This window comes from Agelaius tricolor, unplaced genomic scaffold (genome assembly GCF_023055355.1).
Source record: "Agelaius tricolor isolate 1412-34295 unplaced genomic scaffold, bAgeTri1.0.p SCAF_6, whole genome shotgun sequence".
Taxonomy (NCBI): domain Eukaryota; kingdom Metazoa; phylum Chordata; class Aves; order Passeriformes; family Icteridae; genus Agelaius; species Agelaius tricolor.
In genome coordinates this window covers 22,984,264-23,009,514 of record NW_027269266.1, presented here as the reverse complement: position 1 = coordinate 23,009,514, position 25,251 = coordinate 22,984,264, and the positions used below count along the sequence as shown (strand labels likewise).

The 25,251-nt window shown below is 45.5% G+C and overlaps 1 protein-coding gene across 4 annotated transcripts; it reads left to right on the top strand.

Annotated features, from left to right (window-relative positions):
• The first annotated feature begins 5,478 nt into the window (after positions 1-5,478).
• Positions 5,479-25,112, top strand: LOC139590986 (serum paraoxonase/arylesterase 2). 4 transcript variants are annotated; one of them, XR_011679476.1, is made up of 10 exons: positions 5,877-6,035; positions 9,847-9,917; positions 15,205-15,260; positions 16,433-16,598; positions 17,704-17,830; positions 18,648-18,848; positions 19,466-19,547; positions 20,062-20,190; positions 21,103-21,446; positions 24,300-25,112. XR_011679476.1 is itself a non-coding variant. In XM_071429030.1 (9 exons), exons 1-9 carry the CDS (start codon positions 5,494-5,496, stop codon positions 21,259-21,261), a joined length of 1,038 nt encoding a protein of 345 aa, XP_071285131.1. In that variant the 5' UTR covers positions 5,479-5,493; the 3' UTR covers positions 21,262-21,783. The 4 variants fall into 4 exon arrangements, 2 of the variants coding, with proteins under 2 accessions (XP_071285131.1, XP_071285130.1); XR_011679475.1 differs by having other exon boundaries at positions 23,783-25,112; XM_071429030.1 differs by lacking the exons at positions 5,877-6,035; positions 24,300-25,112 and adding an exon at positions 5,479-5,540 and having other exon boundaries at positions 21,103-21,783.
• Positions 25,113-25,251: the final 139 nt, after the last annotated feature.

The following is a 25,251-nucleotide window of genomic DNA, read 5'->3' as shown; positions in this document are numbered from 1 at the left end:
CTGTGTCAGGTTGAGAGTGAGATGGATGCTGCATCTGACAGTGCCTTCTCTCCTGGCCACTCATGTGACACCTCCTCCACAAAAGCAGAGTGAAGAAGGCGTGGGTGCAGGGTGTTGTTTTTGGATGCTACAAAGGCTCTGGTGCTACCAAGGCCACCTTCTTTGCTCTTTGGCACATGTTTACAGAGGACAAGCTATGATGTAGCAGCCCTCAAGGATTTCAGTACATGTTGGATTAGGTCCTACAGTCTTCTTCACATTATCTGTTCATAGTTTATGCTTTAAAAAGTTAAATAGCTTATGATTCCATTATATCTTTGTCTGGTTATGTTGGACTGTATTTCACTTTCTGCCCCAAAACTCAACTGTGCAACACATATATGTGATATATGCACCAATGCTCACACCACCTAAGACTGCAAGAGTCTTTGGCAGTGGTTAATATTTGACAATGGATCAAATCTCAGCATTCAGGACATTGACTTTTTGGGTTTTTTTATTTGCCAGTGCATGAAAGTAATGCACAGAGAGTGGGTTGAGAGTCTGAGAAATCATGTATTGCCTGAGAGTCCTGCTGTACAGAGGAGTGATAATAACAGGAACATGCTCTCCTTTACTTGTCTTTGAAGTCAGGAGCCTCCTTGCTTTTATACACAGCTTTAATCTTTCAAAAGCCACATGGCCCACTCCCTCAGCTGAATTATCAGAGCTTGCTGCCACGATAGCAGAATGTCACCTGCAAGACTGAAGGATTGTACTGCCAAGGCACACTACTGGCTCAGCATGCTTCTGGCTGAAAAAAAACCACCCCAGCATTATTTTCTTTATGCTTGTGACAGGGCTAAACTGTGGCAGTGCAGTGAAAAACTACCAGTACCATCCTACCCAGCACCCTGTCAGCACCAAAGGGTAGATTGCCTGAGAGGACCTAAATCTGACTGTCGATTTAGCCTGGCATCTCTCCAGTTTAGCAATTCTGCCACCTATAAAATAATTAAAGCAGCTTGCTTTGCCATTGCTTCCAGATGCAGCTACAAAAATTGGTGCATAAAGGCAGTAAACAAGAGCTGGGCTAGGACATAGCCTTGCTTGAGGCTGTTTTTGACAGTGACATGTTCTGACATCTTGTCATCACTAAGAACCTTTTCATTACCTCACATCATCATGAAAGAACCAAAATATACTCAGAAACTTATTTGGATCCCCAAATTTATGCAGACGCCTCTGGGCTCATCATGGCTGGCAGTGCTGGAACCTTCACCCAGCTCTGCAAAGGCCAGGTAGAGACTTCTGCAGGCTTGGAAGCAGGACAGGGCTAAAAGTCAGACTGTTTCTGCAAAAGCCTTTTCAACACCCTCACCCATAAATCTGCTGATGTCATTGTGACAGGCATTTTTCCCAGCAGTTGAGAAAGTCAACATACCTTGGTGTCACTGCAGGAATGTTTTCACCTTTTTCATTGTAAAAGGTGCTGTCTTCTTGAAAGCCTTGAGGTACCAATCTCTTTATTAGGTGATAGTAATGAGCTCCTGTTTTCTAGCTGGTTGGTGACACTCTATTTATGTGCAGAGGTAGAGTGTGAGTAGGGACTTTGCCTTGCTCTGTAGGAATGCCCAGATGCTGTAGGAATCTCTGCTCCCCGTTTTTGAATGGGGAGCTGAGAAGTGGCTTTTAACAGGGCTAAAGAATGCAAGGTTTAAGAAAATGCTGAGATATTTGAGCAGGCCATCTGCGATTTCCCTTTGATCAGATAACAGGGTTAAAGTGATCTTAGACCACAGCATTTGTAGAGAATCTTGTCATTCCCACAATCTGCAGCTTTAGAAGTGTTTTTCCTCATCTTTCAGTTGGCAAACCACAGGCTTTGCTTGTGATTTCTGCCTAGTTTTGTGGCAAACAGCTTTCATGACTGCCAGTTTTTATTTTTACTTGAAGCTAGTTCAGCACCTGCATATCAGCAGCAATCTGATGGATGTGCCCTTTACATTAACCCAGTTTTAAGATCTGAATTCAGCAAAACCAGTGAGTTCAGTTTAAGACCTCACTAGACTCTCTTTGAACCTTGAATGCACTGTGTTGACATCTTCTGCTTGTTGCTGCCGTTAAACTACAGCAACATCTTCTTTATCTTCACACCCACATGCCCTTTTCTGAATTTCATCCAGTACTTGTGGGGATCACTGAGCACTGCCTGACTCCTCAAGAGCTGTCAATCAGATCTGCCCCCAATGCCCTCCAGAGCTTGGGGCCCTCAATGCCCTCCATGAAGTGAAGGATCCACTTAATTTTATCACACTTGCATTGCAGGCTTTTGTATTTAGTCAGATTATCCCCCCAGAAGTGCTCTAGATTCATATTCTGGCCTTTAATCTTTAGTGTAAATTCATCGTGAATACTTTGGCAATGCAGATATCAGTAGATTTACTTCAGATTAACATCACTATAGGAGAGAATAAAATCTGGAAAAAAAAAAGAGTTTTGGCTTTTTAAAAGTTTTTTTGGCAAAACATATTGTGTTTCATTAATGACTCAAGAATGATGCATTTTGAAATAGTTGTGAAATCCAAATCTGTGTTTACGTAGCTTCTGTATCTTACCTGTTAAAAAAGATGATGATACAAGATAGAGAAGCACATGTAAAGGGCACATGTATATCTTTTACAAGTGAAAGACTTAAGACTTCCAAAATTTTTAGTAGAAAATTTTCCCTTTACCTTCAGTAAGTTAAAAGCTCCCTTTTTTTTTCTCAATAGCAGTCTCATTTCCATCAGCTGGGAGAGAGCAAGCCTGGGCATCTACAGTCTGCTACTTGTCCTACTTCATGCATGCTTTCCCAGATGGAATAAATCCCCCTTGGACTTGTTTACTGAGGGTTTCTTTTCTTTCATTGACTGTACAGGAGTCTAAATGACTAAATTAGCATAAGGCTTTTCTTGTCTCCCTGCTCTGCTCACTTCCTCCACTACCAGGCTTGGCACATATCCCTCCCCAGCTGATTACGTGCACATAACTCATTCCTGCTCTTAGTCATGATGCTGTGTGGCAGAAGGTCACCCCAGCTCTCTCCTGAGTGCTCCAAAGCCAAGACCACAGGGGGGTTTGCAACAGCCTGAAAAGCAATCAGGAGTTTTGCAGCACTGCTGCAGCCGCTTGGTCAGCTGGGGGTGCTGGTGAGGGAGAGCCAGAGAGGATGTGACAGTGCCGGTGGGCAGACCCCAGGCTGGCTGGCATGTGCTGGGGAGGAAAGCTGCTGAGAAGCCCAGAGCCTTCCTTCAGCCAAGGGTGACTTGATAAGCAGAGACTTCAAGGGACATTCATTCCATCCACCTGCAGGCAGATTTCTGCAGAGCAGAAATCTACAGAGCAGATTTCCATCCACAGAGCAGATTTCTGCACTTGAATTAGTCACTGTAGGCCCCTTTCCAATGAATGCAGAGGAATGTCCACTTCCTAGGAAAGATTTATTGAGCTATTTTAGGCACCTTTTATATGAATTGCTGTCTCAAAGTAACTGTTTTCCTGCTGTGACCATAAAGGGTGTCTAGGTGGCTTGACATCAGCAAGAAGTATGGTAAAAGCACAACTCACTTCAAAGGAATGACAGAAAGTACTTGAATGATAACTCTATTAGGGGTTACTAAAAAGGTAAAGCTCATCCTACTGAGCTAAAAATAATTAAGACCTAAGAAAGAAACTTGGGGGATTTATCCAGCTTGCCCCCTATTTCCTTACTCTTCCCAAGCTCAGGCTTACTGCCCCTTTGTTAGCTGTTGACCTGAACCCTTGATCTGACACAGGATGACACACTCTTGCAATCTTATGACCAGCTCTGATGTTTCCATCTCCCCTGCATTTTATCAGATGAATTGCACCCTTCTTGTCTCAAAACTGAGTTCTGCACAGCAAGCAGTATGTGCTTTTGCAAATTAAAGTGCAGTGTAAATAAATGAATGAAACAAAATATGCTAGGAAAGTGGTCTTGGTGTGAAACCTGAGACAAAAAAACAGCAGAATCTGGTTTTTTGGTTATGGGTCAATTTACATGACAGCAGGTCTGATATGACAGACAGGATATGCCTGATCTCAAAGATCTTTGCCCAGTTAGAAGGGCTCACTGGAAGAGCTTTAAACTAGATTTGTAGGGAGAAGGGGATAAAACCAGTCTAGACAGAGGCAAGCCTGGAGGCAGTACATCAGTGTTTGGTGGATGGAGTGCCAACATGCTCCTATACCTGCTGCTGCTGCCTCGGTGGCAGGGGGTGGAGATGGATGGAGCTCCACGTGGCAGCAAAGATGCAGGTGTCAGTGAGGTGTTAGAAATCACACAAGTGTGTGAAAATGGTCATGCAAGACTCAGGGCTTCCACCCCCAAGAGGGCAGTGGGGACAGCAGCCCAAATGAAGTGCATCTGTACCAGTGCATGCAGAATGGGCAATAAAGAGAAGGAACAGGAATTGATTATGCAGCAGGAAAATTGTGATACAGTTGCCATCATGGAAACAAGGCAGGGAGGCTCGCACAGCTGGGGTATTGCAATGCAGCCCTGTCAGCCTGACTTCAGTGCCAGGGAAGATCATGGAGCAGATCATCCTGAGTGCAATCAAATGGAACATGCAGGACAAGCAGGGGATCAGGCTCCCAGGGCCATGGGCTTTTGAAAGGCAGGTCCTGCTTGACCAACCTGTCTCCTCCTATGACAGGGTGACCTGCCCAGTGGATGAGGGAAAGGCTGTGGATGTGTCTACCTAGACTTTACAAATCCTTTGACATCATTTCACACAGAATTCTCCTGGAGAAAATGCTCGTGGTTTGGATGGGTGCACTGTCCACTGGGTGAAAAAGCTGGACCCAGAGAGTGGTGGTGCATGGAGTTAAACCCAGCTGGTGGCCAGCCATGAGTGGTGTTCCCTGGGGCTCAGAATTTATGCTAGTCCTGTTTAATATATTTATCTGGATGTGGAGTTCTGGCACACCCTCAGTAAGTTTGAGGCAACACCAAGCTGTGTGGGAGTGTTGATCTGCTGGAGGGTAGGAAGGCTCTGCACAGGCTGGATCCATGGGTGAGGCCAATGGTATGAGGTTCAACAAGGGCCAGGTGCCAGATCCTATACCTGGGTCAAAACAACCCCATGTATTCCTCCCAAAAAAACCTCATCTATCTATAATTTCAAAGTAATCAAGGACCAGAAAAGGGAAAAGGAGTATTCCATAACTGAGGGGAAAAGGTATTTTCGAGTCCCTTCTCTTCCCTGACACACTTTACTTGAAGTACTACTAAGTGTGGAGCATCTGCTTGGCCTCGAGGGCAAGGCCAAGAAGAGCAGAAAAGCCTTTTTAAGTGATTGCTCAGGCATTCAGAAAAGTGCAAAGGAATGTGTTCAGGTGAGGACATTCACTGTGCAGGGAAGGGAGAAATAACTGCTGAGGGAGGTCATTACCCTGCCAAGTGTGTTCCTCCAGAAAGCAGAAGGCACAGGGAGGCCAACACTGAAGATGATGCAAAAGCAGATTGCAGAATGGAGGAACCCTGGAGCCCTGAGGTGGGTTCTGCAGCCCTTCTCCTGCACAGAGGAAAGATACTGGTGGGAGGCTGGCAGTGGAAGAAACATCAGTTTGGGGGGGCAAACTGTGGTATGAGTGTACACATATCAGCGTGTGCATCCCAGCAGAGGCGTACACGGAGTATCGAGCATTCTGCACCACACAGCCTTGGGCTGACACACTTATGTTTGTACAACGCGCACATTTTCCTGGAAGGTGTTCCACCTGCCTTTCCCAGGGGAGCCCGGAGCGTGCGAGAACGGCTGGCGGGCCCCGTGCCGGGTCTGGCGGGGCAGCGCCGCGGGAGCGGGAGCGGGAGCGGGAGCGGGAGCGGGCACGGCCGGGCGGGGCCGGGGCGAGGAGGCAGCGCCGGGCCCCGGGGGCGGAACGGGACGGGACGGGACGGAGCCGGGAGCGGCCATGGGGAAGCTGCTGGCGGTGGCTCTCGTCGGGATAGCGGCAGCCTTGGCGGCGGAGCGGCTGCTGGCATTCCGGTGGGTGAGCGGGGATCGGAGCCGCGGGTCCCGGTGCCGGCGGGGCGGGACGGGGCTGAGCCCTCCCGGTGCGGGGCTGAGCCTCCCGGTGCGGGGCTTGGCCCTCCCGGTGCGGGGCTTGGCCCTCCCGGTGCGGGGCTGAGCCCTCCCGGTGCGGGGCTGAGCCTCCCGGTGCGGGGCTGAGCACTCCCGGTGCGGGGCTGAGCACTCCCGGTGCGGGGCTTGGCCCTCCCGGTGCGGGGCTGAGCCTCCCGGTGCGGGGCTGAGCCCTGCCGGTGCGGGGCTGAGCACTCCCGGTGCGGGGCTGAGCACTCCCGGTGCGGGGCTGAGCCCTCCCGGTGCGGGGCTGAGCACTCCCGGTGCGGGGCTGAGCACTCCCGGTGCGGGGCTGAGCCCTCCCGGTGCGGGGCTGAGCCGGGCGGCGGCGGCGGGCGCTTCCCTTCACCCTCCGGGCGGGAGGACTCGCAGCTCCCGGACTCGGGTACAGCGTACCGAACACCTGCCCTTGCACCAGCGCAGTGCCAGCCAGAGGGGAAGGGTTCTTCATCATCATCACCACCATTGCCGTCAGTATTTTCAAGGGAGCCGTTTTTTCCCAGAGAAGATATAGGCACCGTGATGCCCTTTTCATCCAATTTCGGCATGAACTAACTTAGGGACCATTTATGCAGTGGAAATGCCCTTTGCACTGAATGGATGTGAAATCCTCCCCAGGATGATGGGAGCAAGGGGGACAAACGAAGAAGGTGCCCAGGGGCAGGGGGTAGTATCTCTGTTTTTATAGAGCCTGCAATTAACAGGGATGTGCCAAAAGCACTGTCTGTGAATTTACCTCATCTCCTGCCGACTGGCCAAGCAGTGACTCCAAATAACTTGCCAGAAACTTGGGTTATGCTCTACCAAAGCTGACCTCTGGATAACAGTAGCCCCTATGTACATGAGGTTTCCTGTGATGGAGCCCAGACTGTGGTGATCCTAAGTTGTGACCTCACTTGCTGTGAGCTGAAATGCCCAGCCATGTCATGCTCCATATCACACACCTCATGCCATGAATGTGAACACTGGTGTTACAGCAGCTTCTGTCCTGAAAGCTCCCAAATGTGTCACTGGTCCTTTCAGGTCAAAAGTGATGCTGAATTGCTGTATTGGAAAGTGGCTAAATCATTATAATTTTGCTTATGTTCACAAGGACTCCAAATGCCTGATTTCAAGCAATGACATCCAGCTAATTGAACTTTGGGTAGATAGTAGTTGTATCTAATTACAGAAGGAGAGCTTTACTGCCTGGACTCTGGTGCCTGGCATGGATGATGGCTGCACTAAATCTACCATGAGTGTTATTGGTGATAGCCACGGTGACATCGGGGCCCTCCTGTCCTGGAGTTGCATAAACTGGGACAGCAGCACTGGAAGATACTCCCAGGCTTTAGTGGGGTGAGCCATTTCAAAGTGCTGTGAAGAGCAGAGGACTCCACCTCTCCTCCAAACTGAATGAACAAATGAAATGTTAGGAATCTGATAAAGGAGAATCTCAATGAAGAAGCAGGATGCCCCTGTCTCTGTAGCTCTCTGTGAGTTTTCCTTGTGTGCTGTTTTCTGCAAACTGCAATGTACCAGCAGTCTTAAGACAGTTGCCAAGTTTGGAAACACACAACTTCAGATCACAAAGTACTCTAAAAGTAATTTAACACAGTCTTGAGAGGAGAAACTGTGGGTGGTGTTAGCTCTTGCCAAGGGTCTTTTTTATTCATCCCCTACCCAGAGGGCAAGAATCCAGCAAAGACTTTCTGTAGACTTTCTGTAGAATTCCTTCTGAATTTGTTAAAAAACCCCAGAATCAAATCCCAAGCGATTCATGATTGGTTAGTCTAGAGATGAAGAAAACTAAAAGTGAGAGAGGTCTTTGAATATGGAATGGGTTCCTTCTGAAGGAAAGGGAAGGCCTGTGGTCTGTGTCCCATGAAGTAGGGCAGCAGGTGGAGGACTCAAAACTGGAAAGAGAAACCGTGAGGGAAAAGGTGCCATGCACTGGACTTGCACCAAGTGGCAAAAACTCTTGCTTTCTTTGAAGTTGTATCCAGCACATATTGCAGGTCTTCCATATTCCAGGCCGTTGTTAGTATGGCCAGTTGCTAATCTAGGCCATCTGGCTGCATGACTGAGGCTGTCTGAGCTAGATAAACTCACACATTTTGGAAAAGCCTCTATATATGCTGCAGGCTTGTGACTGGTGTCCTTTTGAATTACTCTCATTCCATCCCATGAAGTGTTTCCCTGGGAATGCTGTCGGGATATCATCATCCCTTGCTGGCTGCTGGCTGAGTTCCTGCTGTGCTTTTGGCTCAGGGTGGCTTGCAGCCTGCCTGGGAAAAGCTAGTGAAAATAGGGAAGGGAAAAACCCTAAGCAGGCAGCAGTGCAGCTTCAGGCAGGATCCCCCTGAGCCACCCTGGAGGGTTTGGTGGGTTTGGCTGTGCCTGGATGCCAGTGGGTGAGGGGGCAGCGGGGGGAGATCCCTCCTGTGCTGTTTGTGGGCTGGGAGCCAGCATCATGATCTCTGTCAGTTCTCCTGTGCTGGGAGAGAGGGCTTGGGAGGGTTTAACTTGGCTCCTTTCCTTTGCAGTTGTCTGCACTTTTTTACTGTTTTTCTTATTTTCTTTTGGCCTTATATTTACAAAGTGTGTCACTGATACAGCACTGAAGCAATTTACAATGCATATTTAAGTGATTAAAAAATGCAGCACTGACATACCATATAGTGCTCAACTGCATGACATATTTTTCATATCACTGACTGATACTGCTGTTTACTTTATGTTTATGCCTAAAACCATAACATAAACATGGCAAGGTTTTTGCTATGGGATCTTTATGTTCAGAATTTCCTGTGTTTGCAGCAATAGCCTCAACATATGCATATGATAGTCATGCAAAAGAGTTACTACGTTAGGTTAAATGCTTCCTTCTGGGCAGAAAAAAAAAGAAAAGAAAAGAAAAGAAATATTCTAGCACACTAGAATATGTAGAAATGCAACACATTTTCTTGTGTCACTGCAGACCAGCATGGTCAAACATCCTGGTTGTTGTGAGGTGGTGCTCATGCAGATTTGCAAACAACTTGGAGCAGAGAAATATGAACTTGTGTCTGCCTGTCTGTATCTGTTTGTCCAGTGAAGTATGAGCCAGAGGTGGAATTTTATGCACATTCATGAATGAAATAAGCAGTGATGAAGGGTAATGCTTGGGGTGGCTACCAGGAGTGAAGAGGATGGGACAGGGTAATTGCTGAAAACTGCACTACCAACTCCTGCTTGTAAGGGAAAGAGTGTTCCTGCCTTGCAACAGTGCTATTGCTGCCTTTGAATGTAGGCAGGAAATGAAGGAAGTGCAACTGCTGGTGGCCTGGTCACCAAAAATAGGCAGTGGGCTGCAGTAGAAGATTGCCCTCTCCTCTTGTGAAATGTTGGTCCTAACTGCAGGGTGCTTCTATGTTTAGGTGTCTGAAACCTGAAGAAAATGTGGTTATGTTATCATCTGAGCTGCAGTGGGTCATGAAAGCTTGTTACTGGAGCTCATGAACAAAATTAAGTTTTTTGAAGTTACTCAAAGTAGAAGAATCACTTAATCCTTGGTGATGTGTAACCATTGCAGTGATTTGGAGCAGTTGCTGTTGTTGGTTCTGGAGTTTGCTTATTCAGTACTTTACGGCTGATTTGTTGCTGCAATGTGGCAGACAATAAAGCTGAAAACTAGGAAAGTTACCTGTTTTCAAACTGGCTGCGTGCTGTTTAACCCTGCTCTTTCCTCTTGCAGGAGCAGACTCAATGCTTCACGGGAAGTAGCCCCGGTGAGCCTCCCGGACTGCCGGCTCATTAAAGGGATCGGTACGTGCTCGAAATAACTGAGGGCACTGCTTTTGTCCAGCCCTCTTTTGTAATGGCTTCTTAAAGCCAGCTTCCAAGCCTGATCCCAAAAACAAAGTGCTAATTTGACTTTGATTTGCTACTTGGACTTGGAGGTAGGGAGAAACTGCAGGAAGAAAATAGTACTGAAAAACTAGCTGGGTGTAAGTCGGTATTAAGTTTCTTTTCCTTTTCTTAAAATTGAGTACCTTGTAAACACTTCTTTGCTAAGTTACCTAGAAAATGATTTGGCTTTCAGATGAGGGTGTGCTGGCTCTTCAGGCAGGTACCTACAGGAGGCTGTCAGCTGGTTACGCCCTGGAGATGGGAAATGCTGCAAGGGTGTGTGAAAACTGCCAATCACTTGCTTTTAAAATTTTAAAAGTTTAATAGTAATAAAATGGTGATAAAAATAGTGATACAATTAGAGTAATAATAATTTGGACAATTTGAATTAGGACAATATGAGACAACAGAAACAAAGAGTTACAGACATCCAGGTACCTTTTTCTGGGCAGCATAAGCCCCAAAAAGGACACACGTTAACAGAGGATTAACCCTTAGAAACAACAGCCTGTTGCATATTCATACACCTCATGCATAATGCAAAAATTCCATTCAAATACAGGATTCTGTCTGGTCATCGTCAGCTTCTTCCTCTTAATCCTGACAGTGTCATCCCACCCGAGCGAGATGAGAAGAAGTTAATTTCTCCTGATAATGGAGCAATAAATTCTCTTTCTCTGAAAGGTTTAGGTGTCCTGTGACTGCTATCTCAGTATGAGTCCTTTCTTTAGGAAAAAAAGTATCCTACATAGCATAGTTTCTATTTTAACATTTTGTTATAATCTAAAACTATATTTAACACACTACTTAAGAGAATTAATACAGCATTATTTTCTAACACAACACATATAATATTCATTTTAATATTTGTGAAAAGCCAATCATAAAATATGCATTTTTCACAGGTGGAAGCCTTAGGAGAAAGCCACAGGGGGAAGGAGTGGCTGCTAAATGCCAGCCAGGCTGCCCCTCCTTAGTGCCACATTTTGGAATATTTGGGAGCCACCTGGTGCTGCAGTGCCGGGAGCTCGGCGCGATTGTGCAATGCAGCTGTGGGCTCCAAAGAGCAAGGGGTCATGTTTGTCATCCTAGTCTGGTTTGCAGAGAGGTTTAACAGAGTGGCTCAAATGTTGACTTTGTACTTTAGGCCGTGTGTTTAGCACACAGCGAGATTTACGTCTTGGTTTTTTTCTCTCCACTTAGGATAATCAGTTTATAAAATTGATAGCTTTGAAATGGATTTCTTTTTTGTGTCTCCCTTTCTCCCAAAAAACCTTAATACAGGCTTGATGGCTAAGGATTTTCCCCTCTTTAGTATTTTTGGAAATGGCTTAAATTATGTTGAAATTTGTCTGGATTTTTCATGTGTAAAAAGTCATTGGATGAGCTATCACAGCCTTGCCTTTGAGCTTGCTGAGTCAGTGAGTTGATTTCATAAATCTTGTTTCTTCCTTGTGTCAGGATTCAAACATCTTTATAAAGTCAAATTGCTGCTATGAATGTGTATATGCAGAATTCCTGTGCTTGAAAATACATACAGAAGAAATTGCATTGAAAAAATTTTCCAGGTCTTTTAGATTAAGCTGTAATTTACTTATACAAGACTATGAATGATGCTTGTTTGGTGGTGATTGATATAAGATAATTTCTGAGTAATTTTTTAAGCATATCACTATTGCAATCTTTATAAGACTTTTTTGCAACATGATTGTTCTGTTGAGGAAAGAAGAAAACCTGGAAAAGACAGATAGAGTTGTGTTTCGTTTCTGAACAGTGTCTTGGTTTTTGTGCCTGACATTTACATGCAGATTAGGTTATTTCTGAGAACCTCTCTCTGCTTAGAGGCAGTGGATCCATTTACAGAGCTTCATTTCTGCTTCTTTCTGGCTAGTCTCATGCTGCCCCTTCACAGAGAGAACTGCACCTTGCCTTGCCTTTGCTCTGCAGTTTGCTGCTCATTAGAAGAATAAAAATGCCAAAAAATTAGTTTAGCAGGTCCAGTGTGGCAGAAAGAGAAGTAACAAAGGATTGTGCAAACTGAAAATTGGCACATTTACTCAAATGTCTTCTAAAACTCATTTGCTGTGACCAGGGGCTTATATCATTCAGGGTGACCAAGGACCCCTGAAGCTTAAATGCTGCCTAGGTAGTATTGTTCAGACATGGGGTTCTGCTGTACTTGGATCTGTAAGGTTGCTTGTGTGGATGACTTTGTCTTAGGATGTCTTTGTACATGGATGTCTTGGCCTCTTGGGCCTTTTTCCTTTAAAATGCTAGGATAAAACTGAACAAACAATCTGTCTTTATTTTAATGCTTAAATAAGTCCTCCTGAACTCTTAAATGTGACATAGATCCCAGAGTTGGATCATCTGGATCTGAGTAAAATAATCTTAATCTATCCATTCTGTATATGGAGGAGCAGACCTCTGGTACAGTCTGTGAAATGTAAGTGATGGATCTAAGTGAAGCAAACACAGAGTAAATGGAAAACTTCTCTAGTGGACCTTTTTCTTTGTGCACAGTTGCATCTCTTCTGTGTCTTACTGTAATCTATTTGGCTTTTCAAATATTGTGCAATATAAGCACAGATGCAAAAATTGAACAAACAAAAATTGCACCTTGTCCTAAGCCTCATTCTCAAATATGTAGGAAAGGCTGTATTTGTAGAATAAACACCAGCTTCTGAGTTGTATTGATGCCTTATCATATTACTGGTTTATAATAAACTAACTATATCTCCTGTACTAATTCCTAAAGTTCAAGAAGCTACTACAGAAGTTGCTGGAAACACTTGCATCTTAGAACAATTGGTGGGATATGGGCAAAATGGTGTCACACTTTTGGACATGAAACCCAGATGGGTGTTTTTTGTTAAATACACCTGCAGAATACATCATACTAAGATAAAATAAAGAACAACAAATAAAGAATAAAGAACAACATTTCTAGAGTAGGCAGCAGTTTTTCACACTATCTTTTAGTTTCTCTTAAATGCCACCACTCTTCAGATAATCCCATGGACAAGCTGGGCTCAGTGATATGATGAAACAACAGAGAGTGCACACAAGTGATACCTGAGGAGTCAGCTCCTAACTCTCCTGGCCCACAGGGCCCCTGCAGCAGCAGCAGCAGCACAGAGCCCTCCCAAAAGGACGTGCAGAGAGTCCCTGAGCTTCCCTGCTGTGTGCCTGCAGCCCCTGCCCGTGGGGCTGGATCAGCAGGGCTGTGCTGAGTCAGCATTCCACTGCCCTCCTGACCACCGGCTTCCACACATTCCAGGACCCGGCCATGGAGCACCCAAAATGTGCTTTGCTGGGCAGTTTCTCTTGGAACAGTTGGGTGCAGGGCTCTCAGTGTGCTCCCTCCACTGGAAACTTGGAAAGTTTTTAATGATCTGCTCCCAATTAGCCTGCTCATCTTTCTGCTTGGCAGCCTCACCGATTCAGTAGCGATAAATGATTATATCTCTGTTTATTCACTCACCAGTGTGTGCTGCCAGTAAAAGCTGTCTGTCCAGCTCATGTCACCATGGCAATTGAGCCTCAGCATTTCTTTATGCAATTAGCTTTGCAGCAATCCTGGAAAGTGGAGAATTACCACTAACCCCATTTTATAAATTAACCGAGGCTTGGAGAGACTGGGGCAAGGGAAAGGAGTTTGTGGCTCAAACCAGAGTGTAAGCTGAGCTGAGAAAAAAAAAAAAAAAGAGCCCAAATTCAAAACTTTAATTGGTAAATACAGGCTCTAAGTGTTTCTGGACACATCAGTGCAGATGTTGTCTCCTGCTTGAGTTAGTCAAAATTCAGAACAAAAACCCAGGGTGAGATAACAGCTGACTCTTCCCAAAATGCATTTCAGACATTGTGCTCTTCAGAAGGCAGGGTTACTCTCTCGTTGCTGTCATGGGATGGAACAGGAACTTGCTGAGGTTGAGGAGGAGCTAGCCCTGGCCAGAAGTGAGAAGTTGTGCCTCTGCATCTTCCCAGGGCTGAGATAGGGAGGAACTTTCCTGGATGGGTGAATTTGGCGTTCTGGTTCCTCTTCACAGAGGCTGCCAGTGATCCCAGGATCAATTACAGCCCAGGCAAACCAGTGCTTGGATAAATAGGAGTTGCTTAAAAGCAAACAGCAAACTCAGCTCAAATTTGCCGGTGCTTCCTTGGGAAGAGGTGTTGAGGTGCAAAGGATTGTGTGAGCCATGCAGGCTCACACGTGGTTATGGCAAAACAGGAGGGTGTGTAGAGACAAGCTGGGTGAAAGTTCTTCAGCAGGTTTTCTTTATCAGAGCCATCGTGTTGATGGCTCTGATAAAGAAAACCTGCTGAAGAATTTTCTTTAAGCAAGTGCTCCTGAGTGGTTTCCCTCATCATCTGGAAAGTGACTTGTGAGAAATGCTGGTTTTGCTGGTGATTTGGAGAAAAGAGAGGAGGTTTCTCAGGGAAGAGGTGGAAATGTGGGAGGGCAAACAGCCTTCAGCATTAGACTAAAAGCTCTTTGGAGAGTGCTTTATGAAAGCCTAAAATTGCTCAACTGTTCTTACTGAAGAGTTTTTATTTTATCTTCCTTTCTTAAAAGGGAAAAATATTACAGGAGCTACAGGAACTGGCAATATTGGAAGTGATTACCTGTAGTTGAAAGTGAGGTCTAACTATGAAAACCCTTAGCTGTTACAGATATAGTAGGTTCTCTGTCACTTGAGAGCTTTAACTAAATATTTGGCAATCCGTTTTTGTGAAGTGTCTGAGCTCAATCAGGAGAATTAGTGTGCACAGCTCCCACAGCTGACTTATGCAAGCCTGAGGCCTGAGTCAGGGTATGGTCCTTCCATTCCTGGAAATCTCCACGCCCACACCAATTGCTTGCTGCAGAGCACATCCTCAGGAGCTGGTGACTCATCCCACACCTGGAGATTCATCTCACAACATCTGGGGGCACCTGGAGCTGGGTAGGAGACTGCCTGGCCACTGCAGGGGCACCCCTGGGCCCCAAAAGAGGTGAACCCCAGTACTATTTCCTAACCCAACGTGCTGTCTTCTGCTACCACTTTTAATGCAGTGGCCAAACTTCCACCAAACTTCATTGTGTGTGTGGTCATATCAGAAAGGGTCATTCATGAGAGCTGGAATTGTACTTAAAAGGAGATTTTTTCAATGGGAAATGCTTGATGTCACCTGAAAACCTCTGTTTATCTCTGTTTTGCAGAAACTGGTTCAGAAGACATCGAAATACTTCCCAATGGACTGGCTTTTATCAGCTCTGTAAGTCCCCATGCCACCTCCCCATGCTGGGGCTTGCCTGCTTCCTTACCTGCAGAAGCCATAGGTGAAAGGAGCAGGAGGGGCTCTTTTCTACAAGTCTGACTGGCTCCCAAAGAGCAGCCCAGTCCTGTGTTGGCTTAGCTGTCATTCCCCTCAGCAAGTGTGCTTCTTGACACAGAGGTGGTGTTGGTGGCTCTGACACAGGTGTCCTATCCACAGGTGACTTACCTGGCCACATAACCTTGGCTTTCTTTCATGCTACTTCATTGAAATGTGTGGGAACTCAGCACATCCCTCGGATGTCCAGAGTTGCCGAGAGCCCCGTCGGGGGGCTCGGAGACCCTGGATGCTGCCCAGAACACTTGGTGGCTTGATTTTGATCCTTCCAGTGAATTGCCAGCTTGGCATGGGGATGTGAAAGCCACACAGGTTTGAATGGTGTAATGACAAGGTGTTCACAGGGTGAAAATGTAGATTTTAGGATTTTTGGTATAGGGGTTATGGGGACAAGATGGAGGAATCAGGGCGTGTCTAGTCCTTCTTCTTTCTTCTTCTTGTTCTCCATTTTCTGCAGTGGTGTTGGCACTTTGGGATTGGTTTAGAGTAGAGGTGCACTGTCTAACATAGGTGATAGGTATTGGGAATTAAAAGTAAATATGATATACATAGTTTGTAGTATAAAAAGATGACACCGCCTCGGGGGCGGTCAGAGTGCCTATGGCTGCCTTGCTGAGCAGATCTCAGCTGGGCAGAAAGAAAATTTTGTAGATAAGAAAATAATAAACAACCTGAGGACCGAAAAAGTGAAGAGTCCAGACTCATTCTTCAGAGCATGGGCTGCCACAGAACCATCCCACACATCTTGGGGCAGAGAACAGACAGCCGGCCGAGAGAAATGTTGAAATGTCTATCCTCTGCCATGTTAAGAAGCTGTGTTAATTCCCTAACTTTACAAAAACCAACAAATTTTATGTATTGATTTTGCTGTTCCTGATTGGTTTTTTGCCTTCAAGAGATAAATTTTCAACCTTTTCTTTGCAGTTATGGTGGCTGGCCATGGGACCTCCTCATGTGTGCTTGCAAGTCTGATCAAGGCCGCAGCTTTTTCAGCCCTGTGATGCTCTTGTTTACCGTTTATCTGGGAATTATTTTCTTATGTTTGGATTCTACAGGGCTTGAAATATCCAGGAATAAAGAGCTTTGCCCCGGATAAGCCAGGTGAAATATTTTTGATGGATTTGAATGAAGACAATCCCAGAGCAGTGGAACTGAGAATCAGCCGAGGGTTTGATCTGGCATCATTTAACCCTCATGGAATCAGCACCTATATAGACAGAGGTAAAGAGCTCGAGATGGTGGCAAATATCAGCCCAGAGAGCACAATCAGGAATCCCTTTGCAGCCTTGCCCCACACCCCCAATGGTGGTTCTTGCTAGGAGACAAAAAGGTTTGGGGTTTTTTACCTTTATTTTGCCCTTTTCTGAATGTCAGTTGCCAAAGGAAACACATTTGCACATAATTTCAGTCTGTCTAAAACAAAAGGATGCCCTGGATATTAAAAGGAAAGAAAACATGGTAAAATTTAGAGTTGAAAACCACAAAAAATTGATTTTACATTTACGTCTGTCTCACTCACGGCTTCGAGTGTTTTGAGGAGAAACATCCTTCACTGACTAGTAGTGCCCAGAATGGAAACTTTTGTGGCAAAAGAGTAAATTATCAACTCTCTGTAAATTACAAAACCTCTGTTACTCTTTGGCCAAGCCAGATTCTCTTCTCCAAGGCATGCTCTCCTACATCAGGCTCTGACTACCAATAAAGTGTCTTTTCCCTGTCCTTTCATTGGGGGTTTTAGCAGGGCAAGTAGAATTCTGCAAGTATAAAGAAAACAATTGCTGCAGCTTGACCTGCATCCCCATACAGTCACCCTTTAAGGGAAGGTGTTGGAAAAATCAGTGGTGGCTAATTTGGGTCCTACCAGAAGGGCTGGGCAGATGGGCAGCAGCCTTGCACAGAATGCAGGGGAAGGGTGCTCCTTCCACTCTCCCAGGGGATGTGGTAGACAAACCCAAGAGCCCAAACTGCCTTGGACACAATCCCTTCTTCCAACTGACTGGGGCTGTTTCACAGATTGCAAAACCCAGTGGCTTGGGTATAAGGATAAGGTGGTCGTTTCTTTCTTCCTTGGAAGAAATAGCAAAAATCTATTATTAACAAAGCAGTTCCCTGTAGGGCCAGCCTGGGAGAAAAGCAGCTGGAGGTCTGGATGTGGTTGCAGAGGCATCTTGCAGAATGTGGGTACTCATCCCTGTGCCTCTGCAGAGCCATGAGACAAATGCACCACACTCAGCATGTGCTCTGTGCTCGAGGCTCCCTCGGGGCTGGGCTGCTCAGCCACACAGACTGCTGCAGAGAATTCAGCTGCTTCCATTTCTTTTTCAAGATGACACCGTGTACCTCTTTGTTGTGAACCATCCCCACCAGAAGAGCACAGTAGAGTTGTTTAAATTTGTAGAAGATGACAATTCTCTTGTACACCTGAAAACCATTCGACATGACCTTCTGACAAGGTATTGGGCTCAAATACAGATCAGGCTGCATTGGTGAAATCCAATGTAGGACGATTTTTGGGTTTAGGCTATTGTTAATATATTTCTTCTTTAACCAGCATCCCTGTTTCTTTTACTGATTACTTCTTATCTGTGTAATCAAAAGCAGTGTTTCTCCAATCTGTTCTCTAAATTAGATTTTTAATAGTTGTATCACTAAATTAGTCTTAAGTGCTGCTGTGAGTGATGCCAGTGAATTAGCTTGGCATCCATTTCTCCTTTGTTCATGTAACCCACACTCAGGTCATTGCAGATATAAGTCTCCAGATATTTTATTTTTCGTTTGGATTTCCTACATTGTAAAAATAAACACACATTTAGCTTTTTCTGTTTTTCTTATTTTTAATACAAAATTTTTTTGGTCTGTCCTACTGCAATATGATTGTAATAAACAGCCAGATTGATTAAGTTGTCACAACACCTACCTGTTCTCTGATTTCTAATCAAATGTAATGAAAAAGAAAATAATACTAATAATACTACTACTAATAAAAAAAAAGATATTGCCATGTACTTACACACAGGTAGCCAGATCTCTAGCTGATGCCCTATGGCCCTATTCAGGTTTCAGCACTGCAATGTCCTGGCTCATAGAAAATAGAAGTTAAAAAGGATCTAAATAATTTGGTGACTACTTGAAGTACATCTATAATTGCAGCCTCTTTATGGGTATTGATGGCCATGTCCTGACTGTATTCTGGGCAGTCCTAAAATGCTCCTTCATATCTCTCATTTAATTTTTTTAAAAATTTCTCTATTCTCTTTATTTCTTTTTTAGTATGAATGATATAGTAGCCATGGGACCAGACAGCTTCTATGCTACCAATGACCACTACTTCTCTGACTTCCTCTTGATGTTCTTAGAAATGTTATTGGGCTTAACCTGGTCAAATGTTGTTTACTACAGTCCAAAAGAAGTTAAAGAGGTAGCATCTGGGTTTTATTCAGCCAATGGAATTAACATTTCACCTGATAGAAAGTAAGTTTCTCCTTACATTAGATTTTGTTTTATCACACAGAAGTATCTGGAGGTCTTAATTTGTACACCTGGTACCTCTGTGGTCAGGTGTCTGAAGTGGTTCATGTAAGGCAAGGTGCTGCCTGTGCAGCACAAGTGATGCAGAGTGTTTGTAGCACACAAGTTTTGTGTCTCAGTGTTTAGCAGCAGTGTTTGCTGCATTGTGTGGTACTTTATAGGCAACAAGGTCAACAGTTGCTGCATTTTAACCAGCTGGTACAGGAGTTTGTGTGTCTTGCTTGCAGGATTAATGGGGCAGGGTTTCTGCAAGCAGGGAGTGCTGTAGAGTCCTACACCTGCATGACTGAATCAACCACTCCTGTGGTGTGGACACGTGATTTTAAAAAAAAAAAAAAAAAAATTGTAATTGTGATTTTCTGGTTCCAAGGCTTATTTCAGTGTCATAATGGAAAAGCTGGCACAGTGTGAAGCTACACTGGCACATCATCAGGTTGCCTTCAGTGCCCTGTGGGTGGCTTGCAATGTCTGTTGGTGTGTGGGCTTGCACAGGAGGAACTGTCTAGTTTTGGTCTCTGTCTACTCATATATATTAAGAGGTGCTTTTCTTCCTTTTGAAGGTACATCTACATTGCAGATATATTGGATCATAAGGTCTATGTCATGGAAAAACATGCTAACTGGAGTTTAACCCATGTGAAGGTAAGGTGCTGCTGTTCTGTAAAAAAGAGGCAAATGTGGATTTTGGACAGAATAGTTTCAATGAATGCTTGAGATTTCAGCATGATCATCTGTAAAGTTCTGGTCTGGGTGGCTCCTACTGTGGGTTTGCAGAGGTGTCTGCACACCCTGTTACAGAGCTTCAGATCTTCCACCCTCCCACCAACAACCAGGGAGGAATCCTTGGGTATGCTGTGGAGCTGTAGTGGAAATCTGCCTCAGGCAGTGTGGGTCAGAGCACTGAAAGCATCCACAGAGGTGTAGGTGTGGATGAGGGAAGCTCAGAGCAGGAAGCAGGTTCCTCATAGCACAGGGGTGGGGATGATGCATACCAGAGGACCAGGGGAGAAGACAAACAGAAGTGGGGGGAAAAGTATTTATTAAAAAAAAAACCAGTCTAAATTATGTCAGATGAAACAAGTCTGTTGGTTATGTTGTAGTTTGCTTCCAGGATTTCTGATAGATTTAATTTTTTGGTTTTTTCTGTGTTGGCTAGACTCTGCAGCTGGACACGCTGGTCGATAACTTGTCTGTTGACCCTCACACTGGAGACATCTGGATAGGATGTCATCCCAATGGGATGAAGCTGTTCTACTATGATCCTGAAAATCTTCCTGCATCTGAGGTGCCTTTTAGGAGTCATCACTGGTCTCTTGGCTATGTTTGTGCTGGAAAGTTGTTTTGTTCAAATCATGCTGGTATAACTTAGCATTTCATAGAAAGTGCCTGGCACAAAGTGCCTTTGTTAAAGCAAAGACCAAGCTGGCTTCTGCTCTCAAGTGAGAGCCTGAACAGCATATACTCACTAACAAACACCTATTCAGATCCTTGGGCAACAGCTAAATAATTTCCAACCAGTAGCTCAGTCACTTTGGACTCCTCAGGCTGCTTTCTGTGCAGTTGTGGACATGCACACAGATTCTGATGAGCTGCATTAATTACTGAGCCAGCACCTCTTTGCCAAACTGAACATAATTGACCGAGTGCAAAGCGTGACCGGAAACATTTCCACAGGAATGATTAATTTGGGCAAGTGTGGTTCATCTATAGGTAATGTTGTAATTCTTTCTATGAAATCAGTGAGGTACTGGCATTGGGCTAGGAGTGCAGCTGGCTGCTGTCCATTGGATTTCAGCCTTGTCTGAAGCTCCCTGTAAGACACTTCTCAAAATTACCATGTTCAATAGCAGTAGATTTCTGATACTAGGCAGTTGTTTACTCTGTCTGGGAAAAATATGAAAGTAAGAAGATATTAACTAACTCTTAGTCTGGAAAAAAATGTGCACATTGTTAGTGGTGGGGATGACTGCCTCACTTCCTTACAGATGTTTTCACAACAACATTAAAAAAAAAAAAATCGCTGTTCATGGACCATGCTTCACTAAAGGCCCTCTCAGAGGAATCACATGGTTGCAATTATCAGCAGCTGGTCATCCTAGCTAATTTGTTTAAGCTAACATGCTGATGCTCCCCCTCTCCCTGGAGCCTTTTCACCTGTGACCATTTCAAGAGCTGTGTCCTCCCCCCGCTCTGGCAGGTCCTGCGCATCCAGAACATCCTCTCGGAGCAGCCCGTGGTGACGCGTGTCTACTCTGACAATGGCTCCGTGCTGCAGGGCAGCTCCGTGGCTTCCATCTACCAGGGAAAGCTGCTCATTGGCACAGTCTTCCACAGAGCTCTCTACTGTCATCTATAGCTCCTCACGGGCAAGGCCTGCTGCCGTGGAAAGGATTTCATTCCTTGGGAACTCACTTAGTTTCTGCTAGATCTGCTAACAACAAGACTGTTCCAATAAAGGTTAACTACAGTAATGGAAATGTATTTTAGCCTTCCTCTCCAAAGTGAGACTTCTACACAATAGTAAAGCACATGGAATTGAAGGTGAGAAATTAGTTTATCTGTGTAACGGGGAGGACCCCATGTTGTTAACATTGAATTGAAGTTCAGTTTCAGATTGTTAATGACTAAATTGTCAGACACTGAACTATGTGCTGGCTGGATTTCTGGTTTGTTGTTTGGTTGTTTTTTTCCCCCCATGAGAAAACCGATTTTGTAAATGAGAATTGCTGACTACCAGTGTGGTGTGCATTCTTGTCACTGACCCCTGGGCCTTCCCAGGGACTGTGCTAGGGGTTTTTCTTCCAAACCTTCCTGTTGGCTTTCCCTAATGCTTCCAAAATAACTGGAAGGAGAATAAATGTCATTTCTGTCTCATTCATTTCCTCTTCCCCCTTAAAGCCATTTCCCAGTGTTACTTCAGTTTCATAAATTTGTTTTAGTCCTATGAGAAAAGAGTAGGGCATCACTTTGGAGAGGTTTCTGACTGGGTCTTTCAAAGGGAGTTTAGAAAATCTTTTTTTTCTCTTAAAGAGCGGGAAACATCTACACACCTTCAGCAGGAAGTGCATTAGCAGTTACTATGGTCTGTCACTACAAAGGGAGCATTTCTGGGCACTGTGCAGTGACTCCCCCAAGCCATGGTCACACATGTTCGGTGTTTAACTTCAGCTGCTGTGGAGCTGATTCCTGCAGCACTGCTCTGCACCAGGCAGCCCTTCAGGTATACCTGGCATCAGTTACTGACATTTTGCACTGCCAGAAGCCCCCCAGGTTTCCTTCAGCTAGTGTTTTTGGGATGATGTTAGCAGTCATTTGCAATGAACTGAACTCAGTGTCCTTTGAAGCTGGAGCTCATGGGGTGAGCTCTCCTTGCATTAGCATAGATGCCCTTACTCTCAGAGCAGCTCCTGCTGCACTTTCTGAGTTCCCAGCTGTGATCAGCTCTCCAGTTTTGTGGGAGTTGCTGACATTCAGCTAAAGGCTCTGTGTTACATGTGGGATCTCTCCTGCTGGGCTTGCCACTGTGCCTGCAACCTGCCTGCACTGGCCCTTTTCAGCATCTTGGCAGCCCCTCCAAATGCTGCCACCAGACAGACATCCCTGAGGGCCACCAGCCCCTCTGCATCCTTCAGCTGATGCAGTAGATTTTCCTCACTGCAGTTCTTCCACTTCTGTGCAGAATAAAGACAGGCTGCTCCTGAAGTGCAAGCATGGGAGGAGAAAGAGCCAGTCCCTGGGTGCTGATTGCCAAGCTGGCTTTGCTGTTCCCTCCTGCCTCTGCTCCAGCACCAGACACAGCCCCTCTGGTCTGAACAGAACATGGAAAGTCCAGAAAACACAGGAGTGCTTCTGCCTTTAAGACAGACCAAATAACCTGCTCTGTAGCGGCCCAAACACTGAGATAGGATGTGGAGTGCAAACCTCCTCTGTCTGTGTTCTGCTGTTCTGGCTGAAGCAGTGCTGCAGGCTGAGGTTTGGGTGAGCAGGGGCCCTGAGCAGTAAATGTGTGTGCTGACACCTCTTGGCTCCTGCACCTTTCCTTTCTAACAAGCCTAATGGCTTTCACCCACTGGTAGGGAAAGAGAAACTGCTCCTTTCCTGAGCAAAAGGGACAGCTCTAATGAGCAGGAAGCCAGTGCAGGGCTTGTGCCTGGGGCTGCGTTGCTGCACAGGAAGGACGGTGTCACCCCACTCCCTCGGCACACCTGACTGGGCTATGGGTCCTGCCACATCCCCTCCTGCCCCCACAAACCCTCTGCTCCACCCCAAGGCCTCACATGGCTGCTGGCACAGCCACCATGGTGTAAGGCACGTCCCTGGGCACAAGAGTTGTGTGAGGCTGAAGAACAGCTGGTGCCACTCTGCCCTTCCAAATGGCAGCAGCTTCCCTCTGCTGCCATGGCCAGCACTCACACACACCCAGTACCAACAGTGGTCCCTGCTCTTTGTGGTGCTTTGTACCCCAACAGCACCTGCTGCAGGGCTCAGTGATGGCTGGAGGGGCAGACCTGGGTGCCAGTAAATCACACAGCTGATTGATTTGTCTCTTAGCAGGTCTGTGCACAAACTGTGCTTGCAGCTCCTCTCCAAAATGCTCAGTTGATCTGGGGACTTGAGCACAGTCCAGGCTTCACTGTCTGCCCACGAAGCTTTGGATAAGGACTCATCTGTCTGGATCACAGTTCTGAGTCTTTTGCTGCCCATGGCGTGCAGCCCTTCTACAGAGCAGAGCCAGCCCTGAATGAGGGCAGCTTTTGTCTCAGCCCTTTGCAGAACTTTGGCATTACCTTACTCTGGCTTTCCTGCTCCTTCCTTAGCAACTTCTCTCCCTGCAGGACACTTTCAGCTTCCCTCCTAAGTGGTGTACTTTCTTACAGGAACTTGTAATCCATTTTCAGCTATGAAGAACAGATGTCATTCCCAGAGCCCAGGCTGAAAGAACTGCTCTGAAGGAAGTTCTCACAGCAAGGAGAGGTTGGGCTATTTACTCATCAGTGGCTTGCACTAGCATTCTGAAGTGATTATTCTAGGATTGTGCCACTTTTTGTTCTGAACTGCTATGTTCTAAAGAGTTCCATCACATATCAGTGGCAGCGACACAGCTGAAGTGCCAATCAGTCACTCTGCAGGTCCTGGATTTACTCTCTGGTTGCAGAAGGGCAACAGCCACTTCCCTCTGCAGTGCAAAAGTAACCCACCAAAACATTATTTTCACATTTTACTGTTGCTTAAAACATCTTCAAATGAGCAAATCTACATGTTGTTGTAACTTGTCAAACTTCTATTTTTTAAACTGGTTTTGGCTTTTCAGAAAATCAAAACTGTCTTCACTCATCACTGGCTTTTTTCTAAACTGCTCCTGTGCTGAAGATTTTCCTGTTGTTCTGCCTGCAGATTGAACCATGGGCAAGTGAGGGCCCTTATCTCTTCCTACAGCGTTTGAGAGGAGACACATCACAGCTGTCTGCTGTTACTGGCAGTGACATTTGACCCGAGGGCAGGAGGGCAGGGAGCCCATTGCCAACCTCCTGCCAGGTATCCCAGCCTTGCAGGGCAGAGCTGGGAGCTGGAGCAGGGCAGGACACAGCCAGCAGCAGGTGCTGTGCAGCAAGAGCCTCGCTGGGCTACAGCTCCTACCCCTGGCAGTCTCAGGCAGAAACAGCAGGGTGCAGGATGCAGCTCAAGCCTGCCCTCCCAATTACCAAGTAACCTGCCCACAGAAAATCCAGGCTTGCAAGCCCAGGGAGGGCATAGCCCATCATCTTTAACATGCTGTAGAGACTGGAGCAGTTCTGGGCATTTCTGAAACTCAGCTGCAGCTCTCTGAGACAACTTGCACAAACAGGAAAGACATATGTACAAAAGGCTCCAGGCCTAGGGAGATGCTGGGCAGACACATTTTGCATGTCAGTTGTGCACCCAGAGCATCTTAGTATATCTATTTTAATTAAGATAATAATTTTAGGAATTTAGGATTCTTTTTATTTCTTGCAGGTGGTGCCTGTATTAGTGGAAGGTAAGATTTATGATTCAGTCATTGGGAAACACAAACTGGGTTAGTCAGATTAAGTGCACAGTGTTTGGCCTAGATTCTGCCAGATGTAAATCCACTGAAATGACTATACAAATTGCACAGTCTGTGCCCTTCCATTTTCCCTAACTTAATGCTTTACTAAAATCAAATAAATAAAAGACTTATTAAACATATTCAGTGAAAGAACTGCTTACTTTGAATGTATAAAATGCCCATTATAAATAACTTACACTTGAGTGTAAAATGTTTTTATGTAACAAAATCAATCCAGGTCTTTTAAACACACAAACATTGACTAGTACTAACACGAAA

Coding starts and splice junctions, on each gene's coding strand:
- LOC139590986 (XM_071429029.1), top strand. CDS start 5,962: ATGGGGAAGCTGCTGGCGGTGGCTCTCGTCGGGATAGCGGCAGCCTTG. Junction 6,036..9,846: donor GAGCGGCTGCTGGCATTCCG/GTGGGTGAGCGG, acceptor TTCCTCTTGCAG/GAGCAGACTCAATGCTTCAC. Junction 18,849..19,465: donor AACATTTCACCTGATAGAAA/GTAAGTTTCTCC, acceptor TTCCTTTTGAAG/GTACATCTACATTGCAGATA.